This window comes from Varanus komodoensis, unplaced genomic scaffold (assembly GCF_004798865.1).
Source record: "Varanus komodoensis strain SLA01 unplaced genomic scaffold, ASM479886v1 scaffold109, whole genome shotgun sequence".
In the NCBI taxonomy this organism is placed as follows: Eukaryota; Metazoa; Chordata; class Lepidosauria; order Squamata; family Varanidae; genus Varanus; species Varanus komodoensis.
In genome coordinates this window covers 493,666-514,660 of record NW_025335313.1, presented here as the reverse complement: position 1 = coordinate 514,660, position 20,995 = coordinate 493,666, and the positions used below count along the sequence as shown (strand labels likewise).

General features: G+C 48.8%; 2 protein-coding genes across 3 annotated transcripts in view; both read left to right on the top strand.

Moving 5' to 3' along the window:
• Positions 1–12,670, top strand: part of EDC4 (enhancer of mRNA decapping 4) — a 39,321-nt gene extending 26,651 nt beyond the window's left edge. For both annotated transcript variants that reach the window (XM_044419818.1, XM_044419819.1), the window contains exons 18-29: positions 81–544; positions 1,300–1,398; positions 2,168–2,320; positions 3,537–3,579; positions 4,527–4,707; positions 5,882–6,037; positions 6,636–6,751; positions 7,024–7,189; positions 8,054–8,240; positions 8,841–9,060; positions 10,813–10,976; positions 11,758–12,670. In XM_044419818.1, the coding sequence (XP_044275753.1) occupies positions 81–544; positions 1,300–1,398; positions 2,168–2,320; positions 3,537–3,579; positions 4,527–4,707; positions 5,882–6,037; positions 6,636–6,751; positions 7,024–7,189; positions 8,054–8,240; positions 8,841–9,060; positions 10,813–10,976; positions 11,758–11,950 (2,142 nt within the window). In that variant the 3' untranslated portion in view covers positions 11,951–12,670. The remainder of the gene's footprint in view (positions 1–80; positions 545–1,299; positions 1,399–2,167; positions 2,321–3,536; positions 3,580–4,526; positions 4,708–5,881; positions 6,038–6,635; positions 6,752–7,023; positions 7,190–8,053; positions 8,241–8,840; positions 9,061–10,812; positions 10,977–11,757) is intronic.
• Positions 12,671–20,926: 8,256 nt separating this feature from the next.
• The window catches only part of NRN1L (neuritin 1 like), a 22,043-nt gene continuing 21,974 nt past the window's right edge, over positions 20,927–20,995 (top strand). Inside the window, exon 1 of the mRNA XM_044419859.1 lies at positions 20,927–20,981. Coding sequence (XP_044275794.1) covers positions 20,927–20,981 — 55 coding nt within the window. The remainder of the gene's footprint in view (positions 20,982–20,995) is intronic.

The following is a 20,995-nucleotide window of genomic DNA, read 5'->3' as shown; positions in this document are numbered from 1 at the left end:
CCATCATGTTGGGAATTGTGGAACTTTTGGAGAACAGTTGTTACAAGTAACAAGTCTGTGTTTTTCCTCCTCTGCTCAAGGTTTCTCCAGGGAACCCACCGCTTGCACTGGACCGGCCGGAAGTCGAGCCTCTGGTGGTGCCCCAGTCCTCCCCAACACGCGAGCGCTCCCCCGACGTCATTTCCTCGGCCTCAACTGCCATATCCCAGGACATCCCGGAGATTGCCTCGGAGACCCTGCAGCGCAGCTTTGGGGTGGTCTCCTCCGGACTCTCTGCAGAGGCGCTGGACCCCAACCCCCACGCAGACAGCATGGCTTCAGCTGCCTCAGCCTTGCACTTGCTGTCTCCACGGAACCGCCACGGCTCGGAGCACAGCCACCACTCCCTGGACATGGCTCCCAGCGAGGTGGACATGCTGACCACGCCGTCCCTGCTGGAGACAGCCCTGCCTCAGGAAAACGCTACTTCGGACGTGGGCGTGGGGCAGCCCTGGCCCGCTGCCCCCGACATCACTCGAGAAACCAGGAACAGCATGGCAGACAGGTCTCTGCTCTCTCTCCTCTCCTCTCCTCTCGCACAGGGCAGCAGTGCGCCATCTTGGTTGGGTCTTGGGCCTCACATCCTCAAATCATGCCCAAATTCACTCCTGTCCTTTCTGCACTGGGGGTGTAAGAAGATGCCTTCCGCCACGTTAGATCATTTTCTCGCCTAGCCCAGGTGCTTGCCTAGGCACTGGTGGCAGCTGGTCTGTAGGGCCTTAGGGACAGACAGGGCCTTTCAGGCTCCATGCTGATGTTATTTTCAACTGGGAATGGCAAGGATTGAGCCTGGGATTTTCTGCAGGAAAAGCATGTCCCCCCCGCACCCCAATTTCCTGTACTCATGTCACATTTTTGGAAGCCCATCTCTCCTCCCATCTCTGTTCCTTTATCCGCAGAAGCATCCAGAATGCATTTCTAAGGGCTGTGTTTGGTGTAAGAGGCTATAGGTCATTGACAAGAGACGTGTGTTGCATGCAGGAAGTCCCAGGTTCGAGCCTGGCAACACCAGGGCAGGCTGCCTGGGAAGCCGCTGCTGCCGGTCAGTGCCAGCAGTAAGGGGCTAGATGGGCCCAAGGATCTGACTCAGAATAAGGAATTTCCTTTGTTTCCACAAGCCTGCTTGAATTCATGTGTGAGCCCTAGTTGCACAAAAAAGAAAAAATAGTCTTTTTGTGCCTGAACCTTAGTTCTTGCCCTTGCTTGGATCAGGCAGAATAAATTGAGTTTGATGGAATTTCTCCCCCTTTTTCCCCTTAGCCCTAGGAATGACACTGAAGAGAAACACAAAAGCTCATATCACAGGCACAGCTACCACCTTCTGCAGCATGACAGCCAGGATGCCAGTGCTGAGCAAAGGTAGTGGTCCTGTTCTCTGTGTCTCTGTCTCTCTCTCTGTCTCTCTCTCTGTCTCTCTCTCTGTCTCTCTCTCTGTCTCTCTGTCTCTGTTGTGGTATACTGGGTTCAAGCTTCTGGCTGCAGCAAACCAAATGAACTTCCAGGAAGATGCTGTGGGAGAATATTTTCAAAAGCCATGAATACACCTAGCTGTTTTCTCCCCAGAATCACGGGGGCTAGAAACCTTGTTTATAATTTTAAAAGTTAACATTCCACCACTTAACTGTCTGTGTTTATTTGTTAGATCTGAATGGTGCTTCTGCGCTATAGAAGCCTTAAGCACAGTCACCTGCAGCGTTGATGGCCAGGCAGATTGGGGCACCTTGCCTCATAGCCTGTATACTTGCTTTACCTAGTTTCGCTCAGCAGGACTCTGCACTGGATAGTTTATCAGTTGCACATTAGAAATTCTGTGTTGACAAATGTAAGGCAAGGGTTTTCGTGCTTGTGTGTGTAGTGCTTTTGATTTCTTGTGTCTGTGGTGTTATGCCACAGGTGAGCATTCAAAGCAGACTCTGGGATTATTGTTTCTACAAAGCTAGGAGCTATCTATGCTAAATTTTCTAAAAGCTATTGGCCACTTTCTTGGTGGAAAAAGCTGGCTGCTTATTTGCCTGTAACAAGTTCCTCTTAGGTGCATTCTAAGCTAAGCCGTGAGGTCTGTCTGCTATCAGGACAAGTGATGGTTAGGATTGCTAGTAACTTACTTTTCCCTCTCGCTCCTTTGCAGTGACCATGATGATGAAGTGGCAAGCTTGGCTTCTGCATCTGGTGGATTTAGCACCAAAGCAGCTGCCCAGCGGCTTCCTGTGAAGGACTGGAAAACTAAGGGGTCCCCACGAGGCTCCCCAAAGCCAAAGAGGAAGGGGAAGAAAGATGATGGGTAAGCATGCATCCTGCAACATCAGGGGTAAATGCTTCCCATCAGCAGCCTTTTCTTTGACATTCTGACATTTCAGTCAAAAGCACATAAACCTCCATGTTACTCCTCCTTTGCAACCATTCACCGTCTGACACATGCAAGCAGAATGTATGCAAGAGATGAAAACATGAACGTTGTGTGCACTTGGTAGGCTGTTCCAGCAGTGCGGGATAGAGGTTCCATGCACAGGTTCATGGTCTTGGGCTGCCCCTTGAGCCACCCTTGTCTCTCGAGGCCCAGCTTGGGCTGGTGGCTGGATGGAGATCGCTGCTGTCAAGTGATGGACGCTCTGATAATTGCTGCCATGCACTCTGCCTGGAGTTGCCTTTGAGGACCGTTCAGAAGCTGCGGCTTGTGCAAAATGCAGTAGCCAGACTAATAACAGGGCTGCCTACATCCTTCCAAGCCCATAAAGGTGTTCATGGGTTGGGCCTGTGATACCTGACCAAATGCCTCTGCTGACCTTTGACCCAGACACTGTGATCCAGTTCTGGGGCCTATCTCTGATTGTCCCCTCTGAGGAAGGCTTGGTTGGTGGCAACAAGAGAAGGGGCTTTTCAGTGTTGGACCCCCAGTTTTGGAACAGGCTCCCCACTGAAGTCGGTCTGGCACCATCCTTTTTTCCGTCAGGTAAAGACCATCCACTACTGCAGGCCATTCAAGTAGCTTTTGGGGCCTGCCAGTTGCTACAGGCTTGCATATTTTCTTTATTCTTTTTAAAGTTATTTTATATTAACCTCTTTAATATGTGGTTTTAAATTTTGTGTTATAAGCTTTTAATGATGTTTTAACATTTTAATGTATTTTAATTGGTTTTTAAATATATTTTGTTGAACTGCCCAGAGAACTTTGGCTGGAGGTATAGAAATTGCTTAATTAATACCCTACCCAAACTTCAGAAATGTTAAATATTGTGTTTCAAAAGCATTTGGAAGTTGACTACTTTGCATCTTTACCTCTGTCAAAGTTGGAAAAGCTGGGTTGGTCTCCTTTGTAAAGATTCCCAGAGGAACCAGCGAGTGGGGGAAAAATACTCTTGCCTTTTCTGAACCAAGAAATGCTTTTTGAAGCAGAAACACCACTTGTAATACGCCATATTCCAATGTGAGCCCTATAAAGATGCACTTAGTGTTTGGCATGTGCAATTTGTGCAGTTATATTGACATCTTCTCTTCAGTTCCAGGGATGTGACCCAGTCTCCAAGATCTTTTGATCAGCAGGTTAGTGTACTACTACTAGAATTTCCAAATACCGTAAGCTTTGGAATGTCTCCTTCCCTTAAGGCATGCTATTTGGTTTCCCCATGCTTGTGGTTCAAAAATGAAATTGAAACGAAGACAAAGGGTGTAAAGGACACTGTTCTTTCATACCCCTTTGACTATGATTTGTTCTGGTAAACACCTTTTCTTAAGATTTCAGCCACTGGGTTTCTGCAGGTTGTTCTCATCCATTATTTATTAATTTAAAACTTTATCTAAATATAATTTTGCTAATCTGAACCAGTGTACATTTCTGTTCGGAAGAGATCTGTTTACACAATCATGTTTTCTCTGCATTGATAGAAAACAGGACTCAAGGTTCAGTTTCCCCTCTGAAGTGGCAGAGATGCCCAACAGAGACTAGCCTTCTCTTTTAACCTCTGCCTCACAAAAACCCCTCTTGACTAAGCCTGGAAGCTCTGGATGTTCTTGGTAAAACAGGTGTCAGGTTTGTGAAATTCCCATTCAGGAGGGAAATTGATCTGTAACTTGACCATTCTGTGTTCTTCCCTCTCTCTAGAATTACCCAGTGTTGAGGCATTGTAACATCAGTTGAGAGAACTGTCACTTCACAAATGCTTCTTTGAGAATCAGGGTGATGTAGTCTTTAGAGTGTTCAGCTGGGACGTGCATTTCACAGGGTGACTCTGGCCAGCCATGGACTCGCAACCTAACCTACCTCACAGAATTGTTGTTGTAAGGGCAGGATAAAATGTGGGTTCTTGCAAAAGGAAGGATAATTTGTATGCCTCTCTCACTTAAAGGCCAGTGTTTGCACCAGATAGACCTGAAGTCATTCTTGGTCTTGAGCATTATCTTTGCCTTGGGGCAGCAGGCTGAACCCTATGGATGCCAGTTCTTCCAAGTATAACACAGCAGGATGATTTGCGTGCCTCATCTCCGCATAGGTTGCTCCTGAGTACCAGGATGAGCTGATGTCTCTGCTGAGGAGCCAGCAGAGGGAGATTGCTGAACTGAGGCAGAGCCAGATGGATCTAATGCAACGGATCACCGACCACCTGGATGCCGTGCAGAGCTCCCTCATGGGTCACATAGAGCGGGTGATGGATTCCCAGCAAGAGCAGGAGCGTATCCTTCCTAGGAAAATGGATCTTTCTCTGTCCTGGCTTTATCCCGGTCAGAGGACAGCTTTGTGAAGGCCGAGGTGCAGTAGAACCAGGGCCTGCAGAAACATGTTTTTCTTAGCAGGGCCACTGAGGTGATTTACCAACCCTCAGACTTGTCTTTCCCTTTGGAGCCTAGCTGCACATTTATATGCCGCTTTGAGACTCCTCTGGGATTAGTGGGCAGCATATGTATATGTAAATCCTAATGGTAGTTGAAGGGGTGGAGGGGCAGAAAACGAGAAGTGAGTTTTCCCAACAGCAGTATATTATGCCCTGTTACGCAAAGTATTTTGGGGTGACCTGATCTTGAATGGGCAGTGAAGACCCATGCACTTCAGAAAAGGGTGTAGCCATCAGTGCTGTCATGATGTACCTCAAAATGTTCCATGACCCCTAGTGCTCTTATGTGCCCCCTTTTGAAAGCAGCCATGTTGAAAAAATGCTGGTCGCCTTCAGGAGGAAAGAGAACTGACTGCTTGTATTTGGCTTGGTGCTTTTATTTATTTGTGGTATTTCTCTACCACCCCGAAAAGAAAGTTCTCTTGCAATTGCAATAAAAAATGACACAGTTTAAGAAACTCAGAGGGCAAGGTGGCATGATCACAATCCCTTTGTATCCTCAGCACAGCTTGGTGAGGTTGCTTCTAGAGCACTCAGAAAGCAGTGCCTAGAAGTGCCTTGTATTTTTGCTTGTACTTACTCTGCTTGTATAATAATGCTGGCAAGAACTTGGGAAGAGCCATACTGGACCAGAGCAAGGGTCCATCTCATCCAGTATTGTCCTTCGAGGCCCATGCAGGACATGAGTGCAGTAGCGCCCTCTCCCTCATGTTCCTCAGCAGCAGGTGCACATGGCCCTCAGCCGAGGACCCGCAGGTGTTGATGGCCTTCTCCTCCATGAATGTGTCCAATGCCAGATCGCTAAGGAATAGAGAGTGAAGATCCCGACTGGTCCTTTAGCAGGAAATTTTCAGCTGTTCGCCTGTCTGGCCCAGTGTTGTATGCTGTCACTGGCAGTGACCTTCCCGCAACTCAGGCAAAGCGGTCTTCCTGGCCCTATTAGCTGGAGGTGCCATGGGAATTGCTCGTGCTGCTCAGGTCATTCCCCATGCGCTCTTTAACACTTCTGGGTTCAGAGCGGAGGCTGGACCAGGCCCTGGCAGAGGGACAGCAGCGCAGTGGCCAGCTGCAAGAGCACCTCTCCCAGCAGCTTTCCCAGTCGCTCTCCACGGCTGCCTGCAATCGGCTGGAAAGGACCGTCCGGGAGGAAATGAAAAAGACAGTGCCCCCATGTGAGTCCCACATTGAGCCCTCTGCTTGTGAAGTGACTGCCTGCCTTGGTCAAGAGGAGATCCTGTCGTGGCCAGAGACTGCTCTGGCATGGCACACCGAGCAGAGAAAACCCAGAACCAGCTCAGGGAAGTTCTTGGTTCCCAAGACTTACTGAGAGAAGAGCCTCTTGTCTGGAGACTGTTAGTAAGACAGGAATCTCTTTCAGCCCAAGAGCCGAAGTCCATTTCAGAGAAACTCTTGGGGACTGCAGTCCACTTCTGAATGGGTCTGAAAGCAAAAGTGACAGGGCCAAAATCAAAATTCCAGCAAAGCTCTTCCTGCCACCAGCTAAGCTTCAGGAGAAGCCTTTCAGCCTTTTGAGAATGGGAAGAAAACACTGGTGATCTGAGGAAAGGGGATGGGGCTACAAAAGGGAATGTGGCCTTCCAAGATTTGGATTTCCAGATGGCCAGCTCCTCCCCCCGCACCCGCCGCTCAGTTTCTGTACCACAGTTCATAGGGATGGCTTGTGCGTGCGCCCTCCCAGTTTGCACATATTCTTCCCAACCGATGGAAGCAAAAAATGGAGGCATCACTTTTTTCTCTTTTGCCTTACAGGCATTTCCAAGACCTTGGATCCCATCACTGGGCAACTGAGTAACACTATTGCAACCAAGCTTACATCCATCGAGGGGACGCTGAAAGAAAACGTCACCAAGCTGGTGAAATCTAAGGTAACGGGGGTTCAGCTGCTGTCTTTTCTGCATGCGTGAGCTTGGCTTAGAAGGGTGCTGGCCTGTGGTGCTGGTGAAGTATCGGGCGGTACTTGCTGCTCAGTTGCCACTGCCCACAGGGCTGCGTGGCCTCTCGTTAGGGTGGCAGTGTCCTGATGCACTGTGCAAAAGAGGTCAGTTGCTGCCTCAAGTGTTCAGTGGCCCTAGCACTTCTTGTTCTTCTCTTGGTGACCAGGCTGAACTTCTGAGCTGGGCTTGTCCTTCACTTTCAGAACCTTACTGATGCCATCGCCAGGGCAGCCACGGATGCATTGCAGGGGCCCATGCAGTCGTCCTACAGGGAGGCATTTCAGAGTGTGGTGCTGCCTGCCTTTGAGAAGAGCTGTCAGTCCATGTTCCAGCAGATTAACGACACCTTCAAGCAAGGCACGCAAGAATGTATGTCCCGCACCCTTGCCCTTTTCTTGTCAGCCTCATCTTCTGCCACCCTGAGGACAGTTAGCAGCAGTTTGCAGACACCTCTGTAGCAAGACCATTGTTGGCCTTGAGCAAATTCTCAGTGGTTCTGCCTCCACCATGAGATTCCTTTAATTTGCCTGAGCATCTTTCAGAAGAGTAAAGTTTGCTTTGGGATGCAGCACTAAGCAGACAGAGGAGGAGTCCTCACACTTGTGAATGGACAGACTAGATATAGTTGTGGTAATGCATCATGGAAGTTTCTTAGGGGCACACTGGGGCTGCGTGTGTGACACAACAGCCTACTGTGGATTATTGAACCCTTCTTGTGGCATGTGGGGAAGAGGTGGCTGCCATCTTGAATATGCGGCATCCACTGGCAGGTCGTTGCCTTGTGTCAGCCCAGTGAGCCTGCTGGGTCCGCTTGATACAACAACCCATAAGTGGAGGATGCATGTGCAGGTTGGTACCCACAGGGCTCCATTTCATCATTAATTGATCTGCAGCGAGCTAGAGCATGTTACTCTAACCAAGTCACTTGAGTGCTCCAGAGATGACAGAGGCATTTCTGGGCACGTTGCTGCACATCTAGAAAATCAGAATCCCACGGCGGGAAGAATTGCGACGTATTGGATGAAGTTCTTGTGTGCTGCTCTACTTTTCATGAGTCTTTTTGCAAGGCTTAAAAAACGTTGCCACATTTCCGGTCAAGACCTGAGGATTGTTACAGGGTGGCAGTGGGGGAATCCCTCTTGGCAAGAGAAGAGCCAAGCACCGGAGGCTAGGGAAGCACGGATTTCTGCCCTGTCCAGCTGACACTGCCCGTGTGTGCATCCTGTCCCATAGATATTCAGCAGCTGGAGACGCATCTGAAGAACAAGAAGGCGCGAGAGCAGGACGCACGAGACGCTGTGGTGGCCCAGCTCCGGCAGCTGGTCAGCTCCTTCCAGAGCACCACTGACCAGATGGCCTCCACCATCGCGGCCAGTGTGCACTCGGAGGTGCAGCATCAGCTTCACGTCATTGTGGGCAAGTAAGTGCTCGTGTGTGTCTCCCGTGGACGAAGCGGGGCTGCTCTGTGCTGCCGCAGAGCTGGGTTCACAGCCATGGACCCCTCCCCAAGCAGCCTGAATGCCGGCCGCAGTCCTCGGAGGCAGAGAATGCGAAAACTGCCCGAAGAGCCTCTGCGGCCCTCGGGCTTGCCAAGTTCTTTTAATCTGTGCTGCTTTCTGGGCTTCGCACCAGCCATTGCCATTGGAGGCTTTCCTGCAGCTGGGACTTGTCCCCAGTCTTGGGAACTTCTGCCACATGCAGAGCAATCAAGAGGATGAGATGAAATTGATCTGGGGTAACCCCCAATATAAGGCATGGGCTCGGCTGCCTAATTTGCCGGTGACTCTGCTTTGCAGAATGCTTAAACTGTTGGTTAATCCATTTCCTGGCCCACATAAACAGATCGTCAATTGTACCTGAAAGTAAAATCAAAATCCATTACAAGAGTTCAAGGATTGTATTTGCTCGCTTGCCTGCCCTTTCGTGTGCTTAGAAAGAAGAGCCAGCATGACGTGAATCTTCCCCTGTATTACTGCAGGTGGTTTGGCACCAGTATATAGACACCGTTTCTTTTCTCCAGCATGCAGGAGTCCATCCTGGCCCAGGTGCAACGAGTGATCAAGGGGGAGGTGAGCATGGCCATGAAGGAGCAGCAGGCCGCCGTCACCTCCAGCATCATGCAGGCGATGCGTTCTGCTGCGGGCACACCCATCCCTGCCACACACCTGGACTTCCAGTCCCAGCAGGCACACGTGCTGCAGCTGTTGCAGCAGGGACACCTGAATCAAGCCTTCCAGCAGGTATGTGTCCCTCCAACCACAGAGGCAGAGCTGACTCTCCTGCCGCTCCCTGAAGGGCCTGCGTGTGGCCTTCCAGATCTTCAGGTGGTCCTTTGCAGAGCCCAGCAAAAAGATCACTGGACAGGTTCAAGTTCACGGAGATTTTTTGCTGAGAAGTGAGCATATTGGCCTCTCTTTTCTGGTTCTGTCTCTCTAGGCGTCTCTCTGTAAGGGGCAGCTGATTGTCTCTACTTGAACCAACAGGGGGCACACAGTGCAGCTCTTTTGGAGTCCGCAGTATAAACTTCAAGCCATGCTGATGTACATTCACCCTCCTTTCCACCCTTTGGTTGCTGCATGGTCAAGGCAACCTAATATAGATTAGTTGCACCTCACTATTGTTTACTATATGATCTTTTTCATATTTCCACTTCAGATTTCAAGCATGCACAGTTTGTGCAATGGTGTGAAGAAAGTGGATGCTAGAGGGTTTTTTCTTCTCTTCTCATAATACAAAAATGTGGGATCACCTATTTGATAGGCAGTAGATTCAAGACAAAAGAAAGTGCTTTTTATACTATACGCCCTCATAAATGCATGTCATGCTGTTTTGGTCGCATTCTTTTTTCCTGCTTTTTACATCCTTTTTGTTTATCTTTTCATTTTGTTATAACTGCAGTTAAAAATACTACAGACCTTTAACTTAATGGGCTACTCCAGGATGTAGTGGTGACTGCTAGCTTAGATTAAAAACAAAACAAAACAGAATTAGAGTTCCGGAGTGTGGGTCTTATCCATAATTATATGCAGCATTTGCCAGTAAATCCTGATTGCTGTGAACAAAGGCATGAAGGAGTATTCAGGAGTGGGCAAAAGCAGTGGAAGATTATTCTGCATCCATCTTCTGTTTGGGTGTTTTCATGTGCTTTATTTTATTGCTGTGAACCGCCCATAGTACATCTGCTGTTGGTCAGTACAGAAAGCAGTTTGCAAAAAGAACCGAAATCGGTTGCCGTGGTGGCAGATGGAATGCTTAGTCCACCGGTGGTAGAATGTTCTGCCCTCTAGGCTGTTGGTTTGCCTTAGCCAGCAGAGCCAGTCGTGAGGGATGATGGAATTGTGGTCGAGCGCTTGCGGTGCCTGGTGTGGCCCATCCCTGACCCGCAGTCCTCGGAGGCAAGACTCTGCTGCAAGCTGCTTTCTTGGCACCCTGCTAGTGGTCTTCCTGGAAACATCTGGGGCGGTTCTGATGTTCTTACAGGATGAGGTTTCCAATCTATGCTGGTGTTTTCCTTTTCTATGCTAGTGTTGGCTGAGTCATAATAATGGGTCTGGTCTCATCTATGCACGTTTTTGTCATAGTTTGGGCCCAGGATCTGTGGCTGTTTGTGCTCTTGATAATATGCCAGATCTTGTGGCCAGGGAGGGTCACATGGACTTGGAAGTGCAGTGGTTCTTCAGGGCACTGGCCTGTGCATCCTTGAACAGAAAAGGCCCCACTGTGCTGCCTGCGTAATGTAGGACTTAATTTTCTTTCCCTGGATACATATGCGAAGGATCACACCATGAGCATATTAGCAAAGGCAGCAGTGGATGGGTAAAGAGTACATTCTGTTATTCCTCCCAGAGCCTTGTTCAGCTATCCTGAGCCAGTAAGATGCTCTGGATGCACTGGGAGGGCTCCAGGTTGGCAAAGGCCACAGTAAAGCGATGGCAATTCTCCAGCGTACCGTTAATCTGCATGGCTCCTCAGCTGCCTCTTCTCTCTTGCAGGCCCTCACAGCAGCCGATTTGAACTTGGTCCTCTATGTCTGTGAGACAGTTGATCCTCAGCAAGTGTTTGGACAACACCCATGCCCCCTCTCCCAGCCTGTCCTCCTGTCCCTCATTCAGCAGCTCTCTTCAGACTTGGGAGCCCGGACAGAGCTCAAATTGAGGTGAGTGGGTCAGTGTGGTCTTGCACAGGGCACATATCTTACCTTTCTGAAGGGAAAAATGGCAGGTGCTGTCAACAGCAGCACTTGTGTGCACTCCAGGCTGTTACATATACACATGTGCATGTGTGCGCACACCAGTTGCAAGCTTAGCTTTTGCCGGGAAAAATCTGTTTATCTTTCTATCTCCCCCCTGGAAAAGCTAAGCCTATAACTGATGCATTTCTCTTACCCTGCATAATTCTGGTTTAGCTAGTAATGGATTGTAAAGACTGGAGCCCCACCTTCCCAATCCCTGGAAGTCTTATTCCACAATCTCTCTGGTTTTTGAGCATCACTGGCGTTGCCCACTGGGTTTAGACCACATGACAAGCCAGGGTGTGGATTCCGTGTGGGTTGTCATTGGACTGAGGGTGGTCGTTGAATCATGAGTGGTTGTGGGAGCAACTGCACTAATAAATTGTGGTTGTCAGTCATGAACAGAACCCATGGTTTGCTGTTAGATTGTGAACTGTGGATTGTTCATGTAGCAAGTAAGATGCCTTTCCTGAACCTGTACTTTGTCTTGTTACGGTGCCTGAGCCAGCCCATTCTGTCAAGCACAATATTACATCCATACGGGTTAGAAATTTGCTTTTTTTCTTTTTTAGACGAGTTACTCACAAAGCTAGACGCTGTTCCTTCCTGTAGCTTAGCGTGTGCCCGTGGCCCAGTCCGGCCTGCCCACTTTCGTCGCCGGGGTCATACGCTCAAGCTCTGCTTTGCTCTCATCTCCTCTGTGCAGCTACCTGGAGGAGGCCGTGATGCACTTGGACCACAGTGACCCCATCACCCGGGACCACATGGGCTCCGTGATGAACCAGGTGCGGCAGAAGCTCTTCCAGTTCTTGCAGGCCGAGCCTCACAACAGCCTGAGCAAGCCTGCGCGGCGCCTCATGATCATGCTCCAAGGCCTGGCCACTCCAAGCATGACCTAGCGAGGTGTGGCCGCTCCCACACAGTGGCACCCACCCTCGCTCACCGAATGTGGCTGCTTCCCCCCCCCCCACCCCTTTTCTAAAGCCTTGGCTGGGGGGAAGAAAATGCATTGAAACAGCACGTGTGTGGAATGGATAGAGGGGGTCGTCTGAGCTGAGCTGCGTTAGTCCCATAGAATCTAAAATATGCTTACTTTCTCTGCAGGCAGGCCCCCTGCCCCCTTTCCGCTCAGCCTCTGCCTCACTTTGTACGAGCTAATCCCGTCTTTCTCCCATTTTATAGCCTGGAGCCCTCCTCCCCAAGCATTTGGAGGTCAGGAAGGAGGCGCTCTACAAACCCACCCTACCATATCATGGGGAAGGGCGTTGCTATGCCCAGCTAAATAAAAGAAAATGAATAAGTCAGAGATACCTGTCCAAAGATGAAGGCAGGTCGTAGAATCGCAGCAGCCATGGTGGGGTGTAGCCTCCAGCTGCCCCACTCGTCGATGGGGGGACAACAAGCTCATGAAGCCCACCCATCCCAGGAAACAACATTGCTGCTTTGTATGGTGGAGCATGTCCATGAATCAGAGAATTCCTTTGGGGGGCGGGGGTGGTGTTTGTTTATGTTCTGCTTTTACAACACTTTTTTCCTTTCCTTTTTATCTAGGATATTAAACTTTCTTTTTTGAATAACATTTAAAAAGGTTCAATAAATGACTTTTTGGAGGAAAAACACCCTGCTGCCTGTGGTCCTTGCTTTTACTGGACAACCTACAGTTACCCTGCTGGGAAGCTCCTAAGCCCACTGGCTCAATCGCATTACGGCAGTGATGCTGATGTGAGATGTTTCCTTGTGTGAGGATTCTCACTCCATGCTTCTGCTTATGCCTGATGCTCTCAAACAGGAGTAATACCAGACAGAGGAGTTCTGTGAATAAGGTGAAAGAAGATGCAGTAGAGGCATTAAACACACGCACACGCACATGCACATGCAAACATCCTGGTCAGCGGACAAGCTCCATGATGCTGAGTGAGTGCAAGACAAGTCTGCAGCCCCACACCTAACCGGAGAAGACCTTTGCAAGCAATCAGTTCAGATATCTGGCAAGAGTGATTGGTCCCTGCCCTGGCCACTGTCAGTGAAAGGACCGTGAGGATCAGAGCGGGAGAGAGGAAGCCAGCAGAGTTGAGAGGAAGCAGGGGGAGAGGGAAAACAGGTCGCTCCATCCACTTAATTCTGGCTCCACTCACTGGCTGAAGGCAATTGCCCCTAAAGCAGTGCCCCCTTCAGCAACAAAAAGATGCTTCAATTCTGATGTAGAAGGTACCCTCTTGCTCTATAGGAAGCTCCATTGTGTTATGCTTTTCCCTTGCCTTCTCCTAATGGCAAACTTGGATACATTTTTTTAAAAGTATGGATTTGGCTCATGAGAAAAAAAGTAAAAACATCCACCACTGGGCAATACCTTTAATTGGGGCCAACTAAAATTCCACAATATGTAAGGTTGGAATTTCCCAGGATTCCAATGGGCAAAAAAGCAAGCAATGAGGAAAAACTAAAATTAAAAAATTGGTAGGTGTTATGTCCTTGCTGTCTGCAGTTTAGGCAAGCCCAGTCTCAACATGAAAACTTGCAGGAATTGGCCAACTGGCATTGCAGGATTTTGGATTGTCTCCTTTCCATTGCTGTCCATCCTACTTGGTGTAGTGACTGATCCTGATCATGTACATTCCCAGACTAAGTCCTCAAGCTGATGGTCTCCTTTTCTAGGAGTTGCTCTTAACTGACACATTGATTTGCAACATTTCACCCTGATGACAGCAGGAGCATCAACCGAATAAGAAGAAAAGATGATGTGGTATAGAGGGTGTGGTGTGTAAAACTATCAGTCCAAAAGTATTTAATTCAGTTGTGTGCCTAAAATTTTAAAAAGCCATAGGCTATATGGACTGTTGTGCACAACCAAGCGTGCCAATTCTGCTTTTCTTGCATAACCATCATTAGTTGCTTTGTGGGTTGTATAATTAGCATGATGACCAAGCCCTGACCAGTGGGTGGTTTTGGGGCTAAACAAACTAGATGACCCAGTGCATAACCTGCAAAGGAAGCAACGGTAGGTTGTGCTGTAAAGTGGAAGAGGTAGGCAGTGTAACCCCACATACCCAACAATCCATGTAGGTCTAAGCACGGGGTTGTCATTAATGCAGAAAGCTCTGCTGTATTTTCCTTCCTTGGGGTTTCCTTAGTTCAATTCATCACCCCTTTTGTGTGACTCCTGAGACTCTGTCCCAGTTTGCTCCCAACCAAGCAGCAAGAAAGCCATTTAACAGGCTTTAGAGCTGTGACAACCCAATGAGATTAATCTTGTTGCCAGGGCATCAAGCTTTTTGTGGGCTAAGGCAGATGTTGTAGCATCCAATATCCCCCAGCTGCATTTTGTTGCAAGTGGAACAAAAAAAGCTACGAGTTCCTTAACCTGCAGTCTGAGAGTGAATGCAGTGTTGCGCTACGCTGGGGTACAGAACCTCTCAGCCCAGGGCTGAGTTCCAACTGGGAGAAAACTAGGTGGTGCGTGTACAGTGGCAGCATATTTCACACAAGCGCTTAGTGCTAGTAGCTAACCCTGGAAGAGGCATTCAATCTTAAGGGGTGGGGAAGGAATGGCACAAAAGCTGGAAAATGACCCAACAGTTAGTGGCTGAGGAATGGGGCAGAACCAGGCAAATGGGAGGGTTGCCTGGAAGCCTAGCTTGGGATTCTCTAATGGTTGGATTTGGACCCTCAGTTTGAGGTTTTGCACTTGTGAATTACCTCCTCTTCTCTTACAACCTTCCCACTCCCCCTTGCCCTCAAATCTGTTTTGCAATTGCTGTTGAATTTGCTCAGTACAACTGCAAATCTGCTGCCCTACTTGTGTGAGTGCAATAAACTCCTTCCCCCAAAAAGTGAAGGTGCCATTGCTGGAAATAAATTTGGGGGCAGGAGAGATTGGAGGTGCATCCCTCTGGAGTATTTAAACCACCATCTAAACCACCAAAATACTTTTATAAGTTATTCATTGGCACTTTTATCATGATCATCTTATTTTCATGTTGGAGAAGGTGAATTCTGGTTTAGCAGCAGCAGCTTTTATGGGCCGCATGGTAAAGTCATTGTATATCTGAGCAATCTGCTGGCAATTCTTTTAAAAATAATATTGGTGTTATTACAGCAAGCACAACCACTTAAATGTGAAGGTTTTCAAAGGGGTTGGTAGTTGGGAGGATAAGGGGCATGTGTTTCCACCGTAATTTCTCATGGGCTCTATTTGCATACATAAAGCTAGTCTTGTGCATTACGGAGATAATTTAGAAAGAGGCTTCCTAGCTTTTCCTGTGCTCAGATGGTCCATTTCAATGCAAGTGAATAAGAGAGAGAGAGAGAGATGTATGGGAATATATCCCTGACTTTCTCTCTACTGTATTTTCCCCACAATGCTTTGCTAATCTTCACTGTTCTCCATGTCCCAAAATATGCGCCACAGTGGCTAAGCAGGTGTCTGCTGCAGACACAACCTGCGAAGGGGGGTGGAAATGGTCTTTTGTAATGGCCAAAAGCTTGGATTAACAAAGGGGAGGCCGTTGCGCCTTGCTTTCTTCTCTCACTGGAGAGGCCAGGGCAGCCAGCTGTCACAAATGAAGTCTGTGCACAAGAGGATCACGCATCTTATTCAAATTCCACCATTGGGCTGTTGTTCCAGTTGTGACTTGAGATATCAAAAAAGGCTTTACGGATTAAAGTATTCTGAAGGGAAATATTCCTCTCCCAGCTGGCTCTTGTACCAGAGTAGCGGGGGGGGGGGGCGGGGTGAAATGCCCTTTTCTCAGAGGCTGGGCTTCTTGCTCCATTGGGATAGGATAGTGGGGGTGAAGGTACTTTAGCACTTCCAGTGCCCATCTTTCTCACAGCGAGCAAACACTACCTTCTTCATACTTGTCCACTGTAGGCCAGTTTTCCCCAACCCGGTGCCCTCCAGATGTTTTTGACTTGAACTCCTATTAGCCCTGACTATTGCCCATTCTGGCTGGGACTGATGGGTGTTGTAGTCCAGAACATCAGGTTGGAAAAGCTTGCTGAAGCATGTGCTTGCTCTTATTTGTCAGTCTGTCCTTGTTTCTTTTGGATAGTTTGTATATTAAGTTCTATAAAACTGTTGTCCCCACAAGACCTCTAACAATCCAGCCTCCCCCTGTCTGGCATGCACTAGATTTGTTGTACTACAATTCCTATTATTCCTGAGCATTAGCTGGGGCTGATAGGACAAAAACTCTTCAGGACACCACACTGGAAAGGCTGCTCAGTGAACCAGCAAAGTTTTCTTTTTATTCTCTTGTTTTTAACAGGGTTATTTTTATAGATCTGCTTCCCGCAATACAACCAGCTATGGGTTGGGAATGAGTTGCCACTGAACTGAGTGTGTTCCCTAAATCATGGGTTGCTGTGTTGTGTGAACCCAGCCACACTAATAAACCATGCTTTGTTAATCACCAGCAACCCAGAGTTCATACACCTCCAACAAACCATAGGTACTCTGTGGGGTTTGTTTGCGAGCAACAAACCATGCTTTGCTAGTGTGATTAGGTTCACGCAACATAACAATCCATAATTCAGCAACGACACTTAATCTACTCTCAGTCATCACATTAAATGAACTCAGCCACTGAGTTGAATTTAGGACTAGGACAGGATAGTACACATTTTTCAGTTTCTCAGAACATTATCCTCACAATCAGTTTTCCACATGCACAGAGACATACCTAAAGCGAGGATGGGATACACATGCAATCGATAAACTTGGATGTCCAGTGATCAGGAACAGCTGTGTCATTGAGCAGACTGTGGTGGCTGCCTCAGACAGCTGTGCTTGTGTTGTGACATTTGTTTCAGCGGAAAGGTGGTACAAATGCATGAAATGAACACGCCTCACCTAGGGCTGATAGGAATTATAGTCCAGCATCTTGGTTGGGGTGCGGTGGGGGACACATACTTTCTCTACCTTGTCCTATAGTCCATCCAGGATGCATCCCTTCCACAGAGAGCAAGTTTCAAGAGCCCTGATACATTTCCAGGACCAATAGCTCTTTCCCCAAACTGGTATATTCTCACTATCAGAGATAATCCATCTTGATTCTAAGCCTGGTTTATTTATGATTTGTTAGAGTGATTACTGAATGGGTACCTTTAAAGAGGGTTTACAGGGCAAAAAACCTTACACTTAATGAGCTGCCATTCTGAGTCTAGTGAAGGATCCCTCTCAACCAGCAATCCTGCCTTTGGTACTGGACAGATGTGGCATGGAAAGTGCATGGTCAAGGCATCCCTTCCACAATGAGCAATCCCTGTTTTGCCTATTTTGCCCACAGTATCCAGCTGTCCACTGTAGAGTTGGCTCTTTTTAATTTTAAAAAATCAATACACATAGATACTTTTCTCATGTTAAGTCATTGCCTCTGGAGAGATGACAAAACACAGAAGTCAGCAATTCTACAGCAACATTTCAAGTTACATGAACAGAAGTACCGAAGAAAAGCCATGCTGGATCAGAGCAAAGGTCTGTCTAGTCCATACACATGGTATGGTCCATACTGCCCACGGGACCCCTCAGGCAGGATGGGTGCAAGACCTCCTCCTGCCCTGGTCCTCAGGAACTGGTATATGCAGGCATGCCAACTCTCGGAAAGAAGGTAGCACATAGACAGCAAGGCCAGCAGCCACTGACAGCCTCCACTCTCATGAATCTGGCCGGTCTCTTTTTAAAGCCGTTCAGATGGGTGGCCATCACCACTTCCCATGGCAGCAAATTCCATAGTTTAACTGCATGCTGTGTGAAGACCTCTTTCCCAGACCTCCCACCAATCAGCTTCATGGGATGACCCTGGGTTCGAATGTCTCCCTCTTTACTTTCTCCACACCGTGCATTATTTTAAACACCTCTTTCACATCTCCCCTCACTTGCCTTTTTTCTAAGCTGAACAGTCCCAGTTGTTGTAGCTGCTCCTCACAGGGCGCTGCTCCAGCCCCCAGTCATTTTTGTCACCCTTCTCTGTTCCTTTTCCAACTCAGTAATGTCCTTTTCCAGGTAAGGCACCCTGCGCTGAACGCAGTATTCCAGGTGCAGTCATCCAAAAGGTTTGTATAAAGGAAGCGAGATCTTGGCAGTTCTACTTCCTGTTCTGTTCCTAGTGATGCCTAGCATGGACTTTACCTTCTTCACCACCGCTGGGCATTGGCCAAAATTTTCATCACACTGTTCACCACTACCCCAAGATCCCTTTCTTGCTCAGGCACTGCTAGTTGCAATCCCATCAGAGTATCCCAACTTCGATTTTTTGCCCTAACACTTGCTGATGCTGGACTTCATTTGCCATTTGATGCCCATTCTCTCAGAAATGGAGCAACCCCTCACAATACCTTTTGGTTGTAACCACCACAAAAAGTTTAGTATCATCAGTGAAACTTGGCCGCTTCACGGCTTACTCATAATTCCAGATAATTTATGAATACGTTGAAAAGCATTGGTCCCAATACCAAACTCTGTGGGACTTCACTGGTGGCAGATCTTCTTTGGGAAAAGTTGCCATTTATTCCCACCCTCAGTCTTCTGTTTTTTTAGTCAATCAGTGATCCACAAGAGAATCCCCCTCCCCACATTTATTCCATGTCTGATTAGTTTGCTGAGGAGCTTTTGGTGACGGACTTTGTCAAAAGCCTTTTGGAAGTCCAAATAAACAATATCTACTGGATTTCCCATCTATGTGCTTATTGACACTCTTAAAGAACTCCAATATGTTAGTGAGACAAGACTTCACCTTGCAGAAGCCGTCCTGATTTTTTTTCCCCAGCAGGGCGTGGTCCCTCACAGAAACTACATGCAGCTGAGTAAAATTTGGTGCACAATCACTTTCCCACTAAACCAGCTGGAATTCTCACATCTGGATTTTGAACAGATTCTGAACAGAAGATGATTCTGAGTCATCTCCAAGGGAAACCCCAAGTATAATGCACTGCAGTAATTATCACAGCAAAGCTATCTCTAGTCTGAAATGACCGCAGTTAGTAAAGCCAAGCCACAGCACAATGAGGCCCAATGGGCCTCCAGGGGTACTATTGGATCAAGGAGCACCCCACTAGCTGTGCATCTGGTTTCTTTCTTTCTTTCTTTCTTTCTTTCTTTCTTTCTTTCTTTCTTTCTTTCTTTTTTTTTTTTTTTTGAGAGATTACATCCAGAATGGGCTGAAAACCACTTTCTTGGTCCCGTAACACCTCACTTTTCTCAGGACTTAGTTTCAGTTACTATCCCTCATTCAGTGCACTAGCCTGTTGATATCTCTGGACATCTATTCAACACCTGCATATTCTCATCTGGCAAAGGGCTGGGTGAAGCCTTCTGATGCTTCACTCCAATCTGCAGAGGACTTTATGGGGAAAAAGATGGAGCCTTGTGGGACCTGCAGCATAAATGCCATGAGGTTGGGGAGAAGTCTCCTAGTACCATTTGTAAGCAGCACTGCAGCTATGAATGGCACCATCATGGCACCAAACCCCAACCCATCAAGCTAGTTCTGTACGATGCTGCAGTTGATGGTACCAAATGCTGCAAAGACATCCAGAAGTATTCCCTGAAAGGTCATCCAAAGGAGCAAGTGTCAAACCTCACCGGGAGTTTCAAGCCAAACCAAAATGGGTCCAGATATTATATTTTGTTGCGGATGACTGAAGTTCAACCAACACCTCCCTAAATACATTGTTCAAAAAGCAGATTATTTACAAGCAGGCAGTTGTATCTTCCAGATCCAATGAGGATCCCATTTGACTGGGAATTCGGGGAGTTGCGGCTCAACATTTCTGGACCTCGCCAGGTCGGGAAAGCTGGAAATAGTGCCTTGAAAACGTGGGGAAGCTTTGCAGGTTGACTACTGGGGGATGCAACAATGGTGAACTAACCTTGTTTTGCCCTCATCCCATTGAGTAGGCAGTGTAAGACTTCGTGGTGCTATGAGATTTTATTTTATTTTATTTGGTTGCAATACACTAAGAGCACATTCCTTTTAGACAGAAAAATGGTGGGGAAAAGCATGGCTGGGGGATGCTGGGACTTGTAGTAACATGCGAAGGATTTCACCCTAACTCGGCGACACCCCCAGTTTTCCAAATATGCAACCGAAGATCCTGTCTGCAAGGAGATACTTCGTGGCTGCGGGAAACAAACAACAAAACTCCAGAATAATGAGATACATTATCTGTGAACGATGCGCTGGCACCGAGTAACGAAAGAAGAAAAGCGAAAGGAAAAGCCTCGAACAAGCACAGAAGTCTAGTTAAAGAACGCGGCGTCCTTTTCGTAATCACAGATAGTTTGTTTCCGTAGGCGAAGAGCTGAACTTTCTTCCGCGCGTGCTCCGGAGGCCCGTCTCGGCCCCACCTGCGGCTGCAGAGGGCGACTTTCAGAACCGAGCGACGGCCTCCCCCGTCCGGCGGCGCCCCTTCCCTTCCCTTCCCTTCCCTTCCCCGGAGCGCTGCATCTGGAGCGCGGCTTTTAAAGGGCCCGCGCGCGCGCGGCGGAGGCCCCCCTGGACGGCCACCGCACTGCGGCTCCGGCGGGGCAGACCCGGAGCGAAGGGAAACTCGGGCTCCCGCAGGCTGCGCGGAGGAGGCGACTCGCGCCGAGCAAGCCCCGCGCCGCCCCCCGGCTCACTCCAGGTGCGCGCGCGCGCGCCCCCGCGCCCTGAAGTACGTCGCCTGGGCCGCGCGCCGCTCAGTGCAGCGCGGGCAGGGGCCGGGGCAGGCGCAGGGGCGGCGCTGCGCGGGAGAGGAGCGGGGCTCCGGCGGCGGCGCGGGGGCGGCGCGGCGGCGCCGGGCTGCGCTCCCGCCACTTCTGCGGGCAGCCTGCCGCTCGCGCTCCCGCCTGGCTCCGCTCCGCTCCGCTCCGAGCTGCTGGGCGCGGCGGCGCCATGGGCTGCGCGGCGCTGCTGGGGGCGCTGGCGCTCCTGCTCCCGCTGCACCTGGGTGAGTCTCCGGCG